Source organism: Erinaceus europaeus, unplaced genomic scaffold (assembly GCF_950295315.1).
Source record: "Erinaceus europaeus unplaced genomic scaffold, mEriEur2.1 scaffold_336, whole genome shotgun sequence".
Taxonomy (NCBI): Eukaryota; Metazoa; Chordata; class Mammalia; order Eulipotyphla; family Erinaceidae; genus Erinaceus; species Erinaceus europaeus.
The window spans coordinates 48,944-69,665 of NW_026647320.1; the positions used below are offsets into that span (position 1 = coordinate 48,944).

Here is a 20,722-nt window from a genome sequence, read left to right on the forward strand (position 1 = left end):
GGCTCCCCATAAAGGAAAACCTATTATAGAAGAATCTTCCTTTGGTTTTTTGCCATGAGTTGAATCCTGGGATGGAGACAGGGGTGGGTAGCATGGGGGTTGTTAAAAATCTGTGGCCTCACAAGAGAGCCTGGGAATCCTCTTGGAGCTGTGCTTTTGTGGTGTCAGAGTTACTAAGAAGTACTGTGGAAGAGCCTCTATAATCAGAAAATAACTATAGAAACACATAGTGTCTTATCCTGTCCTTGAGTGTAACAGTTTGTATATATTTTCACTTAGTTTTACTTGTTTGTTTGACATGGGGTTAGAGGTGAACTAAAGTCAGAATCCCACTCCAGGGGAGATATCCCAATTAATCATCTGAACTGTCTTTAGATTTCCTAATGTTTCCTGTGAATGCACATGTGTGCAAACTTTGTGTCACATGTTGTTATGATATTATGTGGTATCATATATATAATGGAATACATGTTACATGATCTAATTACATAAAGTATGATATTGATGTTACATTATGTTACACTGTATTACATTATTTACATTATATTCAAACATAGTTTGTCAACTAAAAGGCAACGGGTTGGATATGGTGTGTTTTTCTCACCAGTGACATGGATTGAGCATAAATATCAGAGAAAGACACAGAATTGTAGGCTTTCTCCATCGCCCAAATGTACCTCTCAAAAATCCCATGAGAATACCAACTATTGTGAATACCTCACCCATCATTTATTTATTCAGAAAATGTTTTTATTTGTTATTAATAGTGGATCACAAGATTGTATGATTAGTGTATGGAGTTAATTCCATACCACACCCACTAAAGTTCTGTCTGTATCCCCACCCTCCAACTTCCCAAACATAACCATCATAGTTTTCTCAAGTCTTAGAAACAGTTTGCTTGCTTCTGTTTTTTTATTCAAGTTCATGTATGTCCAGTCTCTTGATTCTACATGCAAGTGAAACCATCTGGTCTTTCATATCTTACTTCCCTAAGCACGATCCTCTCCAGTTCTGTTTTGTCCCATAGGACACAATATCATCTTTTTGGTGGCAGAGTAGTATTCCATGGAATATATATCCCATAACGTCTTTAGCCAGTCATCTGTGGATGGCCACCCATATTTTAACCCAAGAAGAACTAGCTCCTGAGCCCGCTCAGTGTCCAGTGGTACCACTGAACTTCTTCATTTGGCCACTAGAGGTCGCAGGACCAAGTTTCCTGATAATTTGGTTTCCTGCTCCTGAAGTTTGTTTCACTGTGAGAGACAGGAATCGCCCAATTTATAAATAAATGGTGTTTGCAAACACTGCTCCTGACCAGCGTGTCCCAGGCACAATGGAAGATTTGATTACTGGTGTCCAGGCTGGTCTGTAAAAGCCTGTTCATGTCTTCATGACCCTAAACTGGCTCCCCTGGCATGGACTATTGGTGTGACGGCACCCCCACCCCCAGGGAGCATGGGGGCTGGCACCCGAGCTACCCAGATTGTCACCTCCTCTTCTGAAATGGGGTGACGGGGGTAAGAAATCAGGTAGGTGCCTGCCAAGTACACATGCAGGAAGGCAAACAGGAAAACATTGCTGCCACCCAACTCAACAGTAGCCCACAGAACCCCATCCTGCCTGCCTCAGGTGAGGTCAAACTTGGGCTCCCTGGACCTCATTCTCACTCTTTCCTCCCCTCCTGCACAGGGAAGTCCCTCAAGGACCCTCCTTGATGTGAGGAAATTTGCCAAGAGACTGCAGAAAATAGCTTCTGATATATATGGAGTGGGGGGGGGGGCAGAGCTCTGGAGGAGAGGAGAAGAAAGGAGAGGAGAGGAGAGGAGACGAGAGGAGAGGAAAGGAGAGGAGTAGTTGGAGACTGGACTTGGGACCTTAGAAACTCAGGCATGAAAGTCTTTGGCAGAAACATTAGGCTGTCTCTCCAGCCCCAAACCTTTTTTTGTGCCTCCAGACATTGGGGTTTGGTGCTGTGGCACTATGAATCCACTGCTCCTGACAGCTATTCCCCCCTCCCCCCTTTTTTTTTAAATTAGATAGGACCGAGAGAAATTGAGAAAGATAGACACTGGGACCAGGTGGTGGTGCACCTGGTTAAGAGCACACATTACGGTGCACAAGGACCCAGATGCAAGCCCCTGGTCCCTACCTGCAGACCTGCTTCACTGCTTGTGAAGTGGACCATCTGCAGGTGGGGAGTGTGAGCTCAAACCTGGGTCTTTTTGATTGGTTATATGTGTGCTTAACCAGGTGTGCCACTGCTCGCCCCCTTTTTTAAATAAAGAAATTCTTTTTAAAATTATTAATTAATTAATTTATTTATTGAATAGAGACAGCTAGAAATCGAGATGGGAGGGGGGTAGAGAGGGAGAGAAATCGAGAGACACTTGCAGCATTGCTTCACCATTCGCAAATCTTTCCCCCTGCAGGTGGGGACAGAGGGCTCAAAACTGGTTTCTAGCACATTGTAACAAGTGCACTCAACCAGATGCGCCTCTACCTGCCCCCACATTTTTAAAAGATCTATTTATTTGGGAGTGTATGTTGGTTGATAGCACATCAAAATTTTCACTCCTGGGAACTCTAGAGGTCAGAGATGGGCTATATTTCTCTCATGAAAAAAATAAGTCAAATGGATCTTAAGACAAAACAAAACAAAACAAAACAGGACAGGGGTGGGCAGTGGTGTGCCTGGCTAAATGCATATAATACTATGTGCGAGGATTGGCACATAGTTTGAGCTCCGCTCCCCATCTGCAGTGGTGATGCTTCACGAGCAGTGAAGCACGTCTGCAGGTGTCTTTCTTTCTTTTGCTCTATTTTCCACTCCCATTTCAGTTCCTTTCTCTCATAAAAGAGAGAGAAAGAAAAAGAGTAGCTACATCATAATGTACATCTGACCCTAGAATCTCGGGACAGGGGATTGGGGGCACTGACCCCCCCCCAACACACACACACACACACACACACACACACACACACCGGACCAAGTGACTAGGAATTCATGTATAACTTACAGTGAGCCCTCCTGGCCTGGGGTTCCATGCTTGTGGATGTAAGCACACAGCATCTATTATTAGTGGGAATGATAAAGGTAAAACCCTTGGATGGGAAAAACAATTCACGTGTTTAGACCCATGTAGTCTGAGGACTGACAGTGTTGCCTACCAGTTATATATGCATGGTTATAATTTCTCATCCCTCGATGTGGCCATTCGTGAAGCTGGTCCTCTCTGCTAGAGTGAGGTTTCTGAGGATAAGGACACTTCATTTTTCCACTGATGACCAGCCAAGTGGTCAGTACAGTGTGAGTCGAAATATATACTTGCATGGAGTCACAATTCAGTGTGTTGTGCTCAACTGGTCTGATGGGATCAGAGTGGTTGAATCACTAGCTTCTGGCCTCCTGGCTCTATTTTCTGCTAGTTATGTGACCTTGGGCAGGTCCATGTTCTCCTCTGGGGAGTGGGATGGTGTCACAAGCTTGGAGCTGTGCTGATGCCCTGTTGCTGTGGCTGGGGCTGTTTGATGGTGGGTGTGATGAGCCAGGTGTCGGCTCCAATGTCACACTGCACATGTTGGCCCAGGTTGGGGGTGTTTGACTCAAGGCAGGATGGGATAGAAAGGAATGGAGTGGGGTGGAATAGGACTGAATTGGATGAGATGGGATGGGATAGAATAGGATATGACAGAATAAAAAAATGGGATGGAATGGGATGCGATGGAATGGGATGAAATGGGATGGAATGGGTGGAATGGGATGGAATGGGGTGCGATGGAATGGGATGAAATGGGATTGAATGGGGTGGAATGGGGTGGAATGGGGTGGAATGGGATGGAATGGGATGGAATGGGATGGAATGGGATGGAATGGGATGAAATGGGATGGAATGGGGTGGAATGGGATGAAATGGGATGGAATGGGATGTGATAGAATGGGATAGGATGGGATGGAATGGGATGGGATGGGATGGAATGGGATGGAATGGAATGGGATGGAAAGGGATGGAATGGGGTGGAATGGGGTGGAATGGGATGGAATGGGATAGGATGGGATGGAATGGGATGAAATGGGATGGAATGGGATAGGATGGGATGTAATGGGATGTAATAGGATGTAATGGGATGTAATGGGGTGGAATGGGATGGAATGGGATGGAATGGGATGAAATGGGATGGAATAGGATGGAATGCTTATTAAGAGAAAATACTTCCCCCAATTTTTTTAATCATTTTATTGGGGGGTTAATTGTTTACAGTATAGTCACTGACACATGCGTAAATGCTCTCATATCACCATGATAAGTGTCTGAGAAACACTCTCACTTTCAACCTAGGAAAATTCTGCATCAGGACCCAAAGTCACCATCCTTCACCCCCAGGGGAAAAAAATCACCCCCCCACCCCGGAACAGAGCTAGGAGTAGAAAGAAGCCTGGTTGGCCATGGGACTAACTGAAGCATGAGGGAAGTGAAAGCAAATGGAGGAGTAGGATGTATATGGCACAGATCCCCTTTCCTGCCCATGTTCGAGCCTCTTCCACTTAGAACCACCTGCCGCCCTGACTCCAGAGTCTCATCCCTCCCCTCCACACGACACACTGTATGAGGGACTTTTTATGCTGAACACACAGTGACTGTGATTGGATCACCTTGGCTTGGGTTGCGTTCTGTGACCACCACTGGGAGCAGACTCTCTGATTGGGTGACATCTCCTCAGTCCCTGGAAGAACCTCTAGACCTTCCCTCACAGCATCCTGTTGCACTGGTAGTTTATGCCTGAGACAAAGTGTGTGAGATCCCTGCACCGGCCACCAGATGGCCTCATTGACTCAGTACAGCTTGGTACCAGCTGTTCCCCAGAGGTGCCCATGACTTCACAATGCAGGCATCCACTTGTAAACTGGGCATCACTAATCAAATGTGAGCAGGAGTGTTTTGTAATGGCAGTGACTGCACTAGGACCCACTTTCTTTCCCTGACATGTTGTATTATTATTTAAATCATGGAGGCGAGCTAAAGAAGTCAAAGCACCACTCTGGTACATGCAGTGACAAGAATTAAACTAGGAACATCAGGCAGGCAAATCCATTGCTTTAGCAGCTATTTCTCTGGCTGCTAGATGTATTCTCCTTCTAGAATAAGTATAATCAAGACTCTGGGGTGGATAATCAAAGCAGAAGGACAAACAAACAAAAACAACTCTGCTCTCTCTTTTTTCCCCTACCCATTGTTTGGAAGGGTTAAAGATGAAATGATGAGATGAGTCTGTGTTGTGAATCTGCAAGAGATTTGAGAGCTCTGAACCAGTATCTTTATTTCCTAGATCATTAAACCCGAGCTCTGAGGATAAGCATTCACACAGACTCATGGACATGAAAGTGTCTGGGCCAGGACAGAGCACCAGGCACCTGATCCCCAGTCCAAGACCCTTCCTTCTGCACAAGGTCAGGCCCTAGGCCCCCCAGGCAATGTCCAAACACTCTTTGGAATTACATTTTATAAGAGGAAGAATGGTCAATACTGAGAGTATCAGACTTCTGGTAAACCAAGGGATGTTTGCACTCCATTTGTCTCAGCTGGGTATGGTGACTATGTAAAGCACTGGGCTTTGGCTGTTGAGGAGTTTGTATCTTAGCTGGAAAACTATTCAGGGAGAAGAATTCACTATCAATCCAGCCAAGGGAGGGAGGGAGAGAGCTGAGAGATGGAGATCCTGGGTGTAGTGAAAACTTTTTTTAAAAGGAGGAAATTGTCTAAGGTCATTCACTGTGCCTCTATGTTGTTACCAAGTTGCTTCAATAAAAGCCGGAGGGTATGGAAGACAATATGATAGTTTTCTAAAAGGACTTTCATGTCTGAAGCTCTGAGGTCCCAGGTTCAATACCCAGAGCTACCATCAGCCAGAGGTGAGCAGCACTCCGGGTCTCTCTCTTTATCTTTCTCTCTTTAAAATGATAAAAAAAAAAAAAAGCGCAGCAGGTTAAGCACATATGGTGCAAAGCACAAGGGCCAGCATAAGGATCCCAGTTTGAGCCCCCAGCTCTCCACCTGCAGGGGGTCGCTTTGCAAGCTGTGAAGCAAGTCCGAAGGTGTCTATCTTTCTCTCCTCCTGTCTTCCCCTCCTCTCTCCATTTCTCTCTATCCTATCCAACAACGACAACAGCTATGACAACACTAATAATAACAACTACAGCAAGCGCAACAAGGGCAACAAAGTGGGAAAAATGGCCTCCAGAAGCAGTAGATTTGTAGTGTAGGCACCGAGCCCAGTGATAACCCTGGAGGAAAAAAAAAGCAAGCTGTTTGGGCTGGAAGAAAGCTCATGCAGTTAGCACAGGCCTTGCTGTGCTTGAAGGCCTGGGTTGGAGCCATGGATAGTGGAGCAGTGCTGAAATGTCTCTGTCTATCTTTTCCTTTCTCTTATATAAAATGAGATAATAAAAAGTTGTGCTGGGAAGGCTGCTTAGAGGGATGTGATATGCTCAGATCTCTGAGTTCCTTTTCCAGTGCTACATTAGAACAAACAAATAAACAAACAGACAGGGTCCAGGTGGTGATGCACTTAGTTAAGCACTCACATTACAGTGTCCAAAGACCCGGATTCAAGCCCCTGGTCCCCACCTGTAGGGGGAAAGCTTCCTGAATGGTGAAGCAGGGCTATAGGTGTGTGTCTCTCTCACCCTCTACCCCCCTCTCCTTTCCCAGTTTCACCAGGGTTATCACTAGGGCTCAATGCCTACACGACTCCACCATTCCTGGTGACCATGTCTTTCTTTCCTCTAGACAGAAGGTGAAAGAGAGAGCTAGAAAGGGAGAAAGATTAGAGAAAGAGAGTGGAGAGAGACTACAGCACCATTTGTGAAGATTCCTTCCTGTACGGACTCCCATGTGGTCCTCACAGGGGGTAGTGTGCGCTCTACAGGCTGAGTTCTCCACACCTAGCTGTTTGTTTCTACCCCATGCAGAGGAATGAACAGGACAGCTGGCTCTCTCTCTCCTCCAGTTGGTCTGGACTCACCATTTATTCTATGAGTCAGGTGTAAGGACACTTGAGTTCCATTGCCTGTGGCAGCCTGTGTTACCTACTCTGACTTCTCTCCTCTCTCTTAGAAAGCTCCGGCAACATCCTCTGTGATCACCTTCCTGAGAGAGAGAGAAAGAGTGAGAGAGAGAGAGAGAGAGAGAGAGAAAGAGAGAGAGAGAGAGAAAGAGAGAGAGAGAAAGAGAGAGAGAGAGAAAGAGAGAGAGAGAGAAAGAGAGAGAGAGAGAAAGAGAGAGAGAGAGAGAGAAAGAGAGAGGCCTTCTTTTTGGCCCTTTCCCTAAGCCACAAGGTCCAGCCCTACTCAGAGGTGGGAGAGCAGTGAGACAAAGGCATCACTGTTCTCTGCTGCTGACGTGACAGTGCTGGAGCCTGACCCCCGACACCATGGCTGTTGGGAGGGATTGCCTTCCACAGAGCAGCAAGCCCAGTCCCCAGCCTTCTGTTTATGGTCACCACGGTTCACTTCCTTAAGCCGCAGCCCTGATTGCGTCTCCTGCCTTGCCCTGGAGGCCTGAGCTCTGCGTCCCTGGGAACTGTGTGTTCAGAACATGCAGGGGCCAGATAGAGGCAGAGGGAGGGTTGACGGGAAGCCAGTGTGGTGGGGAGCAGCCATGGGGGCTCCTTCTGGGCCTGGAGTCTTGCATCTATCCCCTGCCCTGAGCACTTCCACCCTTGAGGTCCTGGCTTCTGGCAGCACCTGCAGAAATCTGGCTGGGAAATTCCTGGTTGAGGAAGAGGGGGAGGTGGGTGGGGTGTTTGTGGGGAGGTGTTAGTATCTGTAGTAGTGACACACAGGTCGAGAGTGGAAAGGAATGGAGGGAGAGGATGGGGATGGGATGGCTGGGGCTAAGGAGGGAGGAAGGCCTCACCCATTTGCTGTGCACCAACCCCTCTGGCAAGGGCCTTCATCTCAGCACTTTCTATGCATTTTAATGTTTCTCAGTTTATATCATTGTCATAATTATTTTTATTATTATTATTATTAGTAGTAGTATTTGGTGGTATATATATATTTTTTTACCATAGCACTGCTCAGATCTGGCTTATGGTGATGCTGGGGTTTGAACCTGGGGCCTTTGGTCTCTCAGGCATGAAAGACTCTTTGCAGAACCATCATCCAGTTTCTCCAGCCCCCACTCATTAAAAAAAGTTTTTCTTCTTCCTTTTTTTTTTTTTAAGAGCCAGACAGTGAAAAAGACACAGAGAACAGAACCCTGGTCAGTTCTGGTGTGTGGTCATGTTGTGGGTTGAACCTGGGGCCTCTGGCATGCGTGTATGTCCTATGCTTTAATGCTGAGCTATTGTTCCAATGTCATCTTTTAAACATATTTTACTTACGTATGTATTTTATTTTGATAGAGACAAATTATGAGGGAAGGGAGAGAGAAAGAAAAACACTTGCAACACTGCTTCACTGTTCCACTGCTTAAGAAGCTTCCCCCCTTATAGGTGAGGACTTGGGCCTTAAACCTGGGTCCTTGAGCAATGTAATGTGTAAGCTCAACCAGATGTGCCACCACCTGGCCCCCCTCATTTTGTCTTTTTTATGTCCTTTATTCCCTCTACTGCAGCTTCCCTCATTGCTGTCAAGAACAGATCTCAAAAACGTGGTGCTGCCAAGGAGGTAGTGCAGTGCCATCTTGTCAGCCAACCCCAGTGCCATCTTGGATGACTAACCCGCCATCTTGGATGACCAAGCACCATCTTGGATGACCAACCCCAGTGCCATCTTGGACCCGTGTCCACCCCATCTGGAGAGACACAGAATAAGACCTGCAAAAGGGCTTTCTTGCTGAACCCCAGACATCACTTAGAGTCGTGAGAGACAATACGATGCCTGTTGCCGAGGTCAGCAAGTGTAGGGGAAATTTGTTATGGTGCAACAGGTCACAAGGGTAGGGACGTGCCCGGCAGGGAGGGAGCAAAGCCCACCCTGGTACTGTGTCTGTCAAACAACAGGACCTCAAAATCAACTAATTTTATGGCATGGAGAACCATTAATCCTGCAGAGGCCACCATTCCCCATGAATTCCTTTTTATGGGAGGGGGATTAATGGTTTATGGTCACCAGTAAATAGAGTAGTTGGCACATGTGTAACATTTCTCAGTTTTCCACATGACACTCTAAACTGCCTCCCCCCATCTAGGTCCTCCTCCATTATCATGCACCTGAATCCCCCCTTCCCAAAATCCTTTACTTTGATACAATACCTCATGTTGTTGTTTTCTTAGAGGGTGAGAGACAGAGAGGGAAAGAGAGACACAGAGAAGCACTATAGCACTGCTCCACTGCTCATGAAGCTCACCCCCTCATGCAGGTGCTCCCAGGTGGTGCTGGGGGCTTGAACCCAGGTCCTTGCACCTTGTAAAAAGGCCTTCTCTTCTCTCCCCTGACTTTATGGTGAATCAGATTCCAAACCAGGCACCGAGATTTGCAGGACACACTGCTGATCTCATAGCTCTCAGAGAGTGGGAAGAATAGAGACAGAAAATGAGAAGCTTGCAGTGTGGATGGTGGCTCAGAGACCAACACAATAGAGGAGGGTTGAGTCAGGTTTAGATCAGCCACTGGTGTCAGAGACTGGGCAGCACAGTGACTCAGAAAAATAGAGGGTTACCTCCACATCAGGGAAATGCAGAAGTGGGAGGCCTAACATGGGCAGGGCAGCTCCACACTCATCCATCAGAGCGTGGGAAGGGCAAGAAGATAACATAATGGTTATGCAAAAGCCTTTCATGCCTAAGGCTCTGGAATCCCCTGTTCAATCCCTGGCATCACCAGGTACTGAGCAGTGCTCTGGTTAAAAACAAAGACTTTTTTTTTTTTAAAAATCAATTTATTTATAAAATAAAAATATAGAGCGTCAGGCGGTAGCTCAGCGGGTTCAAGCTCACGTGGCTCGAAGTGCATGGACTGGCTTAAGGATCCTGGTTTGAGCCCCCGGCTCCCCACCTGCAAGGGAATCACCTCATAGGTGGTGAAGCAGGTCTGCAGGTGTCTGTCCTTCTCTCCCCCTCTCTGTCTTCCCCTCCTCTCTCCATTTCTCTCTGTCCTATCCAACAACAAAGACATCACTAACAACAACAACAACTACTACAGCAACAATAAAGCAACAAGGGCAACAAAGGGGGAAAATCAAATTAAAAAATAAAAAATAGAAAATATTGAAAAAAAAACCATAGTTTGAGGAATAACACAAATACTGTGTCATCATTATCATCTGTCTCTGTTCTTTAGATGTTACAAGGTTTATTTGTCACTTATGAACTTTTGAAAACAGGAGCGCTGTCTCTTTCAAATATCGGATATACAATGACTTGGTAAAACCAGAAGAATTTGACAGACAAAATAAAATTTTCTTCTTTATAAAAACAAACAAACAAACAACCACAAAGACTTCCAGGAACTCCCATGAGCAACTAGAAGACACTGCCTGCTGGATGATTTCATTGAAAAAGTTCTCAGCTATTTTATTTTATTTACTGCTGAGACTCTTTGCAAGATTATACAGCTCTATTTTATTCTCTCTCTCTCTCTCTCCCTTCCTTCTTTTATTTCCTTTTTTCTTCCTTTCTTTCTCTCTTTCCCTTCCTTTTCTCCTTTCTCACTCTCATTCTCTTTTTAAATTATCTTTATTTATTGGGTAGAGACAGCCAGAGATTGAGAGCGCAGGGGGAGATAGAGAGGAGAGAGAGAGACACCTGTAGCCCTGCTTCACCACTCACAAAGCTTTCCCCCTGCAGGTGGGGACCGGGGTCCTTGCATATTATAACATGTGCTCTCAACCAGGTATGCCGCCCCCATGCCCCTCTTAATGTATTAGATAGTGACAGAGAGACATTGAAAGGGAAGAGAGAGACAGAGAGACACCTGCAGCACTGATTCACCACTTGTGGAGTTTCTTTTCAGTCAGTGGGGAGCAGGGGTTCAAACTCAGGTTCTTGCACATTATAACATGTCTGTTCAACCAGTGTGCCACCACCCAGTTAACCTTTTTTCCTTCCTGCCTTCCTTCCTCCTTCCTTCCTACCTCCATCCCTCTTTTCCTTCTTCTCTTTTAATTCTCTCTTCTTTCTTTCTCTCTTTTGTTCTTTCTTCCTCCCTCTCTTTGTGCTTTCTTTCTCCCTTTCTTTCCCTTTCCTTCCTTCCCCCTTCTTCCCTCACTCCATTCTTTCCTCTCTTACATCAGGATTTTACCACTCCAGACTGATTTTTTTTCAGAGAGAGAGAGAGAGAGAGAGAGGAAGAGAGAGAGAGAGGAAGAGAGAGAGAGAGAGAGAGGAAGAGAGAGAGAGAGAGAGACTGCAGCACAAGAGCTTCCCCCAGTGCGGTGGGGACTGGGCTGGAGCCAGTCACCCACAGACTGTGCAGGAGGTGAGGCTGTGGGCAAGCACTCAGGGCTGCTCTGGTGAACATCGAGCTGTGAGGGCCTGGTCCTCTGGCAGGAGTTGTTCATTATATCGCTGCGGTGCACAGCTGCGGGGCGCAGTGTGAAATCATCCTCCGAGGCTCCATGGAGTTGAGCCCGAGCCAAGGCATGCTTGGGCTGGGTTTGACCATCCACCCTTTTATTTCATTATTATTATTTTTTATAAGATAGCTAAAGAGAAACACACGACAGAATACCTATTGAGTGAGGTCACTCCTGCCCACATCCAGGAATGAGGCCACAGGCTGGGCTCTCTTGGTGTTGGGGGACCCGGGGTGAGACCTCACGGTCAAGATCAGCCAGTGTCTCAGAGGGCCCCAGAGGAGGGGCGCCATGGTGAGGAGCTGGGACGGGGGCCAGACACTCAGACTTTGACAGAAGACTTCACCTCGCCTGCTGATTACCAAGATGCCCTTGGTCTTTCTGCTTTCTATTTTCTCCCTTGCTCTTCATCTAGGCAAGTATGTGTATGATAAAGATACAGAGACAGAGAGAGACACAGAGGGAGAGACACACCACAGCAGAGAGCTTCCCACAGCGTACTAGGAGTCAGGCTCGAACCTGGGTCACGTGCACAGCAAAGCAGGTGAACTATCTTGCCGGCCCGACTTACATGACATTTTTAAAGTGGACACCAGGGAAAGAGCTCTGGTGTGTGAATACTGCTGAGTCAAGGCTAGAAAGAGATATCGGGGGCTGGAGAGATAGCTCACTGGGCAGAGCATTTATCTTGCCCTGCACAGAGTCCAGAGCCCTACCCCACTAGGGTAAGACAAAATCAGATTGGGGGTATGGGTCAACCAGCCAATGCCCATGTTCAGCAGAGAAACAATTACAGAAGCCAGACCTTCCACCTTCAGCGCCCCCTAATGGTCCTGGGTCCATCCTCCCAGAGGGGGAGAAATGCTTTTTTTTTTTTTTTTTTTTTATTTAAGAAAGGATTAGTGAACAAAAGCATAAGGTAGGAGGGGTACAACTCCACACAATTCCCAACACCCAATCCCCATAACCCACCCCCTCCCATGGTAGCTTTCCCATTCTCTATCCCTCTGGGAGCATGGACCCAGGGTCATTGAGGGTTGCAGAAGGTAGAAGGTCTGGCTTCTGTAATTGCTTCCCCGCTGAACATGGGCGTTGACTGGTCGGTCCATACCCCCAGTCTGCCTCTCTCTTTCCCTAGTAGGGTGTGACTCTGGGGAAGCTGAGCTCCAGGACACATTGGTGGGGTCTTCAATCCAGGGAAGCCTAGCCAGCATCCTGGTGGCATCTGGAACCTGGTGATTGAAAAGAGAGTTAACATATGAAGCCAAACAATTTGTTGAGCAATCATGGATCCCAAGCTTGGAATAGTGGAGAGGAAGTGTTAGGGAGGTACTCACTGCAAACTCTAGTGTAGTCCTGCTTTCAGGTATATATTTTGCAGTAGTTTATGGATACGTGTGCACATAAGCTCTCTCTCAGAGAAACTGGTGTATATCTAGGTTATGGGAATTTGTTGGAAAGTGAACTACCTGAGATGAAATTAGAGTGTACTATTAAAGGAAAGGTCTCACCCGAGTAATGAAGCTGAAGGGTTGTCATTCCACACGTGAAGTCTCTGGATACATTCTGAGGTGAAGCATGTTGAGGTAGCAATCGTTGCTTTGGTTAGGTTGTGATCGGCAGATGCAATGTTATTTGGTTTGGATTGGGAGATGCATACGGGAAAGTGGGCCCTATCCAAGGGTTCCAGGACTGGGGGAAGTAGGGGCTCTATAGTGAAGATGTGAGGTTCCTGCTGTCTTAGGGTTCAAAAAGACAATCAATAGTTAATATTATCATCACATTATTTGTTAATTGGGTTAACTTTGAAAAGTCCCTTTGTTATGGTTTGCTGGACAGTACCCAGTATCTTGTATATAGCTGTGCTATTGGAAGCTTCTAATCTACTTGGTCTAGGCTTTTGAGAGAGTCCGCATATCAAATACATAGCCTATATATTAAAAAGATTCAGTTTGTCTTTTGAGAAACTTTGAGACATACAATTGATTTCCCCCTCTCATATTAATTAGCTAATGTTAAGGGGAGATGACCAGAGGGCTTTGAACTCCAATTCCATCAGGATTCAGAGAAAGAAGAGAAGACAATGAAGGACATTCAGAGTAGTAACAGGAGTAGGTGTGGCTTAGAAAGGAAGAAGAGGCAAGACCATAGATAAAATGAGAAAATATACATAAATATAGACAGATAGATATAAAAACAACAGTCATCCTACATCTGTTCCCTTGGGAGAAATACTACAGTTTTTAGTGGAGGGAATGGGGACACAGAACTCTGGTGGAGGGAATGGTATTGAATTGTGCCTCTGCTATTTTGTAATTTTGTAAATCAATATTAAATCACTAATAAAAAAAAACAGAGAGGGAGAGAGGGAGGGGAGGTGGCACTCCACCACATGTTGCACTCCCCAGTGCCAGCTATGATTCTTCCATGTGGTGTGCAGGGCATGGTAATACACACACTCTACCAAGTGAGCTATCTCCCCAACCCCCTTGATACTGGGGTTTTGTGTGTGTACAATTTCTTTGCTCTGGGTCACTGCTTTCCTTCAGAAAGACACACACACACACACACACACACACACAGACGGGGTCGGGTGAGAGAGAGACAAAAGAGAGAGAAAGAGAGAGAGAGAAAGAGAGAGAGAAAGAGAGATGTCACAGGTGGTTCCAGGGCTCAAATTTGGGCCAAGTGCATGACAGTGCAGGCATCCAGCCCATTGAGTTATCTCTTGGGCCCCCAGGTGAGCTTCTGGAAGCTTCAGAGTAGCTGTTGGTCTGCTCTGCTTTGGCTTATGTAGGCTTGCTGGCTCACTCGGCCCTCCAGGATGTGAGAGAAACCGTCTTGATCAGCCTAGAGCCGCAGTGGCTTCTGGAGACCTGGCATGACCCAAAGATGCCTCCTCAAAGGCCCCAGGTGCCACATCCGTCCCTGTGACCAGCTGCTCAGCACCACTATGCCCACACCCTTCGGAGATTCCACTCTGGCTGCAGGCCCTCCTCCTCCTCCTCCTCCTCCTCTTCCTCTTCCTCTCCCCCCTGGGGCTGTCCTGGCCAAGTTCTCCTCTTCAGTTTCCTCGGAACCCTGGGTGGGCTGGTGGAGATAACTGTGGGGACATCTAATTGGCGTGAAGGGGACATCCCAGGTCCTTGGCTCAGCAGAGGCCCAGAATGCCAACAGCCTTGGGGGTCCCAGAGCTGGCTCCCCGCATTACCGGGAGAACTTGCCAGACAATCTGGCCTTCTGGAGGGAGTCTTCTTGAGATTGCTAGGGACCCCAGTGTCCTGACTCATTTAGATATGGGGGTGGGGGTCCCCCTTTGGATCCTGGCTTGTAAGCCCAGCTCTTACCCAGGATTGGAGAGTAGGTCTCCCTGGGACTGCCTATTTGTGCATTGGCTTGGGCCTTCTGAGAACTTCTCAGTGTGTGTGTGTGTGTGTGTTTGTGTGTGTGTGTGCGCGCGTGCGCGTGCATCTGCAGGGGATCTGCTCTGGGAGGGTGGAGAGGAATTGACAGAGACAATAGGCCACATTGTATGTTTCTGCCCCCAGGAAGCTGGGAATAGACTCAGACAGAGCTCCGTCCTTGGTTCCAAAGTTCCAAAGCAATCGCTTCATGCAATGTTGTACTGGACGAACCCACTCCCCACCTCATTAGCAACACCATGGGTGGTGGTGGGGTCTGGTCAATCCATGGAGGGGGTCTGGTGTCCTAATTCTCTAGGCCAGGGGCTGAGCACAAGGAGTGCCCCTCCCCCAGACAATGCTTCTCAGGGTGGGGCCCAGGACAGCCTGTGGGGTTGTGGGGAGCATGACTTTGGTGTGGGGTTCTATTCCTGATGGCACCTGATGGCTGAGATCAGGCTACTGGGAGGAGGGAGAGCTGGTGGGGTGAAGTGACATAAGCTGGGGTGTCACTTGGGATGTGTGTTTTTGCACCTGGGGCTGATGAAATCTGATGGGGTTTAACACAAGCAAGAGGTTCCTTTTGTTCTCCTGGACAAAGGGCCTCCCAGGCGGGTGATGGTACCCTGTTCCTCCCTGTCACCTCCAGTCACTCTTCTTGTCCGGGTTTAATTGGGATGAGGAGCATTTGTCACTCCAGCAACTTCCTAACACTTCCTAACGAGGACTTGGGGGCTGTGGGAGAAAAGACAGTTGAGGGGGGCTGGGAGGGGGACTGGTGTGTGTGTGTGTGTGTGTGTGTGTGTGTGTGTGTGTGTGTGTGTGTATGCAGAAGCTCCCAACACACTCAGAGGAAGCTCAAAACCACACCGGATCCTTGGGGAGCAGGGGATTGATCTGGGAAGAGAAGAAAAGAAAAACAAATGCTTGCTAGCCTTTGTTTTCTGGGTGGCCAGACAGTCATCTCCCCCAAATTCTCTCTAGTTCCGGAGCAGAAAGCCAAGGCTCAATCACTGTGTTCACTTGGTGACTCCCAGCACTGGGGTGCCTGGAATGTTAAGACCTTCAACTCCTCAAACTCACACAAAAAACTTTTCCCATCTACTGGGCTTGAAACCACAGGAAGCCAACCTCCCTCCCAGCCTTCTCCGGAACCGGGTGTGGACGTGAGGGAGTTTTATTCCCTCATGGGGCTCTCACCTGGCTGTGGAAACTGCCTCAGAGAGGTGAACCCGCCTCACTCTTACTCATCTCTCAGGAGCCAAAGAAAGTTCCACAGACATAAGTCACTTTGAGGGATGGGTGGTTTCTCATTCTGTCATGTCTCTGGAAGGTGGAAGGTGAAATATTCGTCCAGTAGCACTAACAATCTATTTAAATTATCTATTGCTGAACAACAAGTGGCCTCAAGCCTTGGTGGCTGAGAGCAATATGTGCTGTCTGACTTGGAAACCTGGGAGAAGACTTTCTGGGTGGTTCTGGCGCAGGGTCTGAGCTTGGGCAGGGGTGGTGATCATCTAAGGCTCAGCTACAGCTGGAAAGTCTGTTGCCAAGATGACGCCCTTGTGTTCCTTACCTGTTGGGCTCTCCACAGGGGTGGCCATGTCTACTCATGGTCAGAAAGCTGGTTGATCCCAAGGTTAGTGGTGAGAGAGAGAAAGAGAAGGGGGGGGGAGAGAGAGGAGAGAGGAAAGAGGAGAGAGAAATGGCATTAGCTTGGCACACATGGTGCTAGGGATTGAACCTGGGACTTCATGCATGCAAGTCCTGTGCTCTACTGCTGAACTATCACTACAGCTCAAGACTTTGTTTTCAATCATGAGATGGTGCCTATGTTGCCATTCCAAAGGACACAGTGGACTCCTAATAGGAAGGATGGCTGATGGAGCTTCGTATGGAGGATGACATGATAGACATTCATTCCTTCCGACATTGCCCAAGGACTCCACTCCTTGGCTCATACTTCAGGGGAACAAATGCTTGCAAACCCCCCAAAGTGGTGGACAAGAATGCTCTTAGCAGCTTTATTATCATAACCAGGGGCAAGTGAATGGCTAATGTGTGGTCTAGCAAAAAAAAAAAAAAAAGGAAAGCTATGCTGCAATGAAAAAGCAAGAGTCCGGTTATCTAGAGCATTGTGAATGATCCTGGCACATAACGTTGAGAAAACAAAGCCTGTCAGACAAAAGGAGAATCTGATTCATGGTCCATTGCTGTGACACCAGGGATGGGCAATTGCCATCCTGGGCGAGAGGAATCAGGATGAGGATAGACACCTGTGGGAAGGCGGAATACAGGAAGGGGTCTCCACACACTGGAAATGTCCTCTCTCTCTCTCTCTCCTTCCCTCTCTTCCTCTTCTTTACCTTAGTGGTGGTCTCACAGATCTATATGTAAGCAAAAAATTAATTAAAAATGCATTTCACATGTCTGGAAGATAACTCACCAAGTAGAGAGCACACTTGGCCACACACATGGGAGTACCTGCCCAGGGGAGTCTCCTCAAATGGCGGAGCAGTGCCGTGTTATCGGTCCTCCTGTCTCTGTCTGTCTGTCTCTATCTATCTCTGCTTCTCACCCTCTATCTAAGGAAAACAAATAGAGAATCCACTGGGAGATGTGTAGACATGGAGCTCCAGAGATAACCCTGGTGGCAAAAATGAAAGAAAGAAGGAAAGGAAGAAAGACAAGCAAATATTTCAGATGCCTGCCCATTACCTTATGCATGTTATCTTTCTAGAAAGACAAAGTTATGGGGCTGGGCAGTGGCACACCAGTAAGCACATATATTCCAAGCTCAATGACCCTGCCTAGGGACCCTGCTCCCCACCTGCAGGGGGTCGGTCTTCTTCATGAGCAGTGAAGCAAGTCTGTAGGTATTTATCTTTCTCTCCCTCTATCTCCCCATCCTCTCAATTTCTTTCTTTAAAAAAATTAGGAAAAAATAAAAAAGGAAAATATGGCCACCTGGAGTGGTGAATTTGTAGTGCAGGCACCGAGCCCAGCAATAACCCTGGTAGCAATAATAAAGAAAGAAAGAAAGAAAGAAAGAAAGAAAGAAAGAAAGAAAGAAAGAAAGAAAGAAAAGCAGGCAAAGTTACAATAGGCAGTGCACTAGTTTCAAGAATGTTCTGGCTCTTTCTAGGACTTTTTGCTATATGGCTTTCATACTAAAGAATCAATGATTTCATTAAAAAAACAAAAAATAAAAAACACCTTTCCCTGCCCAGTTCTGTCCCTAGGTCAGTGACTCAAACAGTTTCAACTTTCAGATGCCCCCTTCCAGGCCCAATTACTTTGGTTTTTGGAAACAGGAAACAAATAACTGAGCTTTTGAAAAGAACTCTGCTTCCTACTAATATTTTCCAAGTTTCCCAAGTGTTGCTCCCTTCTTCACTTCTTGCGGACTCTTAGGTAGGTCAGAAACCTGCCTAATTATATATCATGACAGGAAACCCCATGTAAGGGCTGAGGAAGGGCAGCTGCCGTGTTTGGGGTGCACACAAACAAGCCTGTGGATGTCACTTACAAATAAAGCTATTTTCTATTTTGAAACACTTGCTGGGATATTTGCTCAAGGCATTTCTGCACCTCCTGGTTAAAAAAATAATATAGACCCTATATTTTTACCGGAAGGACATAAATATAGAAATGAGCACAGCAGGATTAACGTTTTAAAAAGTTGCATCACATTGCAGCGTGGAACTGTGTATCCTTATAATGGTACGATCATGCAAGTCATTATTAAATAACTAATAAAATTAAATTAAAAATGCATCATGAGTTCAGGTAAGCGATGTTCTTTTTTGTTCTTGCTGTTCTGCATATATTTCTGTGATGGGTGTGGACAGTTGAAGTATAAGTAAGGTAGCAGCGAGGGGTCAGGGTGGCATACTTGGTTGAGCTCACCTGCTACAATGTGTAAGGACTGGGGTTTGAGCCCCCTGTCCCCACCTGCAGGAGGGGAAAGTCTTTGCAAGTGGTGAAGCAATATAGCAGGTCTCTCTCTCTCTCTCTCCATTTCTCTCTCCTCCTACCCTCTTGATGTCTGGCTATCTCTATCCAATAAATAAAGATAATAAAAAAGATTTTTTTTAAAAAAAAAAGAAATGGTAGTGAATGCTTGGAAGTCCACCCCCCAAAAAAAAGGTGGGCTGGTGATATAGCTCACCTGGAGGTGCGCTGCTCCCAGGTTTGAGTCTGACCCCCACCACACTGGAGGAAGCTTTGGTGCTGTTGTTTCTCTCTCTCTCTCTGTCTGAAGAACTTAGCCCAGGAAAGTGACGTCCTGGAGATGACAAAAAATGGACAGTAAATAAATAATCTGAACAAACACGAAGTAACCATCCCAAGATAAGGGAGGATCTCCCATCTACCCAAGGCTTTATAAATAACCATTTCTACATGCTCCCACTTTCCCCGCAGAGAGCACTTCTGCCAGGGTGCAGTGAAAAAGTCCGTCCCTCACTTCTTTCTCATTGTTCTGGTACCATCTAAGTCCCTCCCACAAGCCCAGAGCACCCCCTCCTCCCCCTTCAAGTCCCTTCTGAGTCACCCTGCTGCCAGCCCGTCTCTGTGATATTGGACACCACATGAAAATCAAGAAAGCACAGGAGATGGATGTGGAAACGCCAGGAAACAAAATACGTCGACTTGATTTCAAAGGGGCACACTGGGTGAATGTCTTCCAGGCCGACTGGGGAACACCTAACACGGGCTGAGTTTTAACCAAGGAAATTGAACTTGCTCTAATGCAGGCTTAGGGGCCCGAGCACACTGGCACCTGGAGAGACGGTGGGTTCAGGGGCGTCAAATCTCTTGCGTCACCTGACACAGGCCCCAGGAGGAATGACTGAAGAGCCTCACCATCTCTCTCTCTCTCTCTCTCTTCCTTTCTCCTTTTTATTCTCCTCCTTCTTCTCATCCTCTTCTTTTTCCATGTATTATTTTGCCACAAGGGTTATTACTGGGGCTCAGTGCCTTTATGAAACTCCATCACTTTCTCCCTGTGACATTTTATTGTGTGTGCTTAACCAGGTGTGCCACTGCCTGGCCCCTTCCTGCGACATTTTGTTTCCTTTCTTTCTTATGTAGAAAAAGAGAAAGAGAGAAGAGAGAGGGAGAGATACCTTTAGCACTGCTTCACCTCTCATGAAGTCCTCCCCACCCCTTGGCAGGTAGGGTCTGGGGGCTTGAACCTGAGTCTTCACACATGGTAATGTGTGTGCTCTATTGGACACACCTTTTCTGAGCCCTGGTCCTGCTGCTGACTTATTTATATTTATTTTTGCCACCAGGGTTATTGCTGAGACTCAGTGCCTGCACAACTAATCCATCAGTCCCCACCCCCCCTTTCCTTTCTTGTTTTTTCCTTTCTTTTTATTTGACAGGTCAGAGAGAAATTGAGAGGGGAGGGGGGTAGTGCTGCAGGTGTATTTTTTTCTGTTTTCCTCTGTGTCTTCCCCCTTCTCTCTCAGTTTCTTTCTGTCTTTTCAGAGAGAGAGAGAGGGAGAGAGAGAGAGAGAGAGAGAGAAAGAGAAAGAGAGGAGAGAGGCAGCTGGGAATGATGGGTTTGCTATGCTGGCACTGAGCCCCAGTGATACACTTGGTGACAATTACAAAGAAAAAGAAACTAAGTGGCCATCTGTGGGTGGATGGATAAGGAAGATGTAGTGAACACACACATACACACACGCACACGAACATGCGCACACACACACACGGGAGGCTATTGGTCAAAGCTCTCCTGGTGTTTGACCACCTTTTGCCTTGGACTTGGTCCTAGACGCCCATAGGGAG

General features: G+C 47.0%; 1 protein-coding gene across 1 annotated transcript in view; it reads left to right on the forward strand.

Moving 5' to 3' along the window:
* The first annotated feature begins 1,556 nt into the window (after positions 1-1,556).
* LOC107522115 (large ribosomal subunit protein uL6-like) overlaps positions 1,557-20,722 on the forward strand; it is a 33,051-nt gene continuing 13,885 nt past the window's right edge. The window contains exon 1 of the mRNA XM_060183926.1: positions 1,557-1,635. Within this exon, the coding sequence (XP_060039909.1) occupies positions 1,557-1,635 (79 nt within the window). The remainder of the gene's footprint in view (positions 1,636-20,722) is intronic.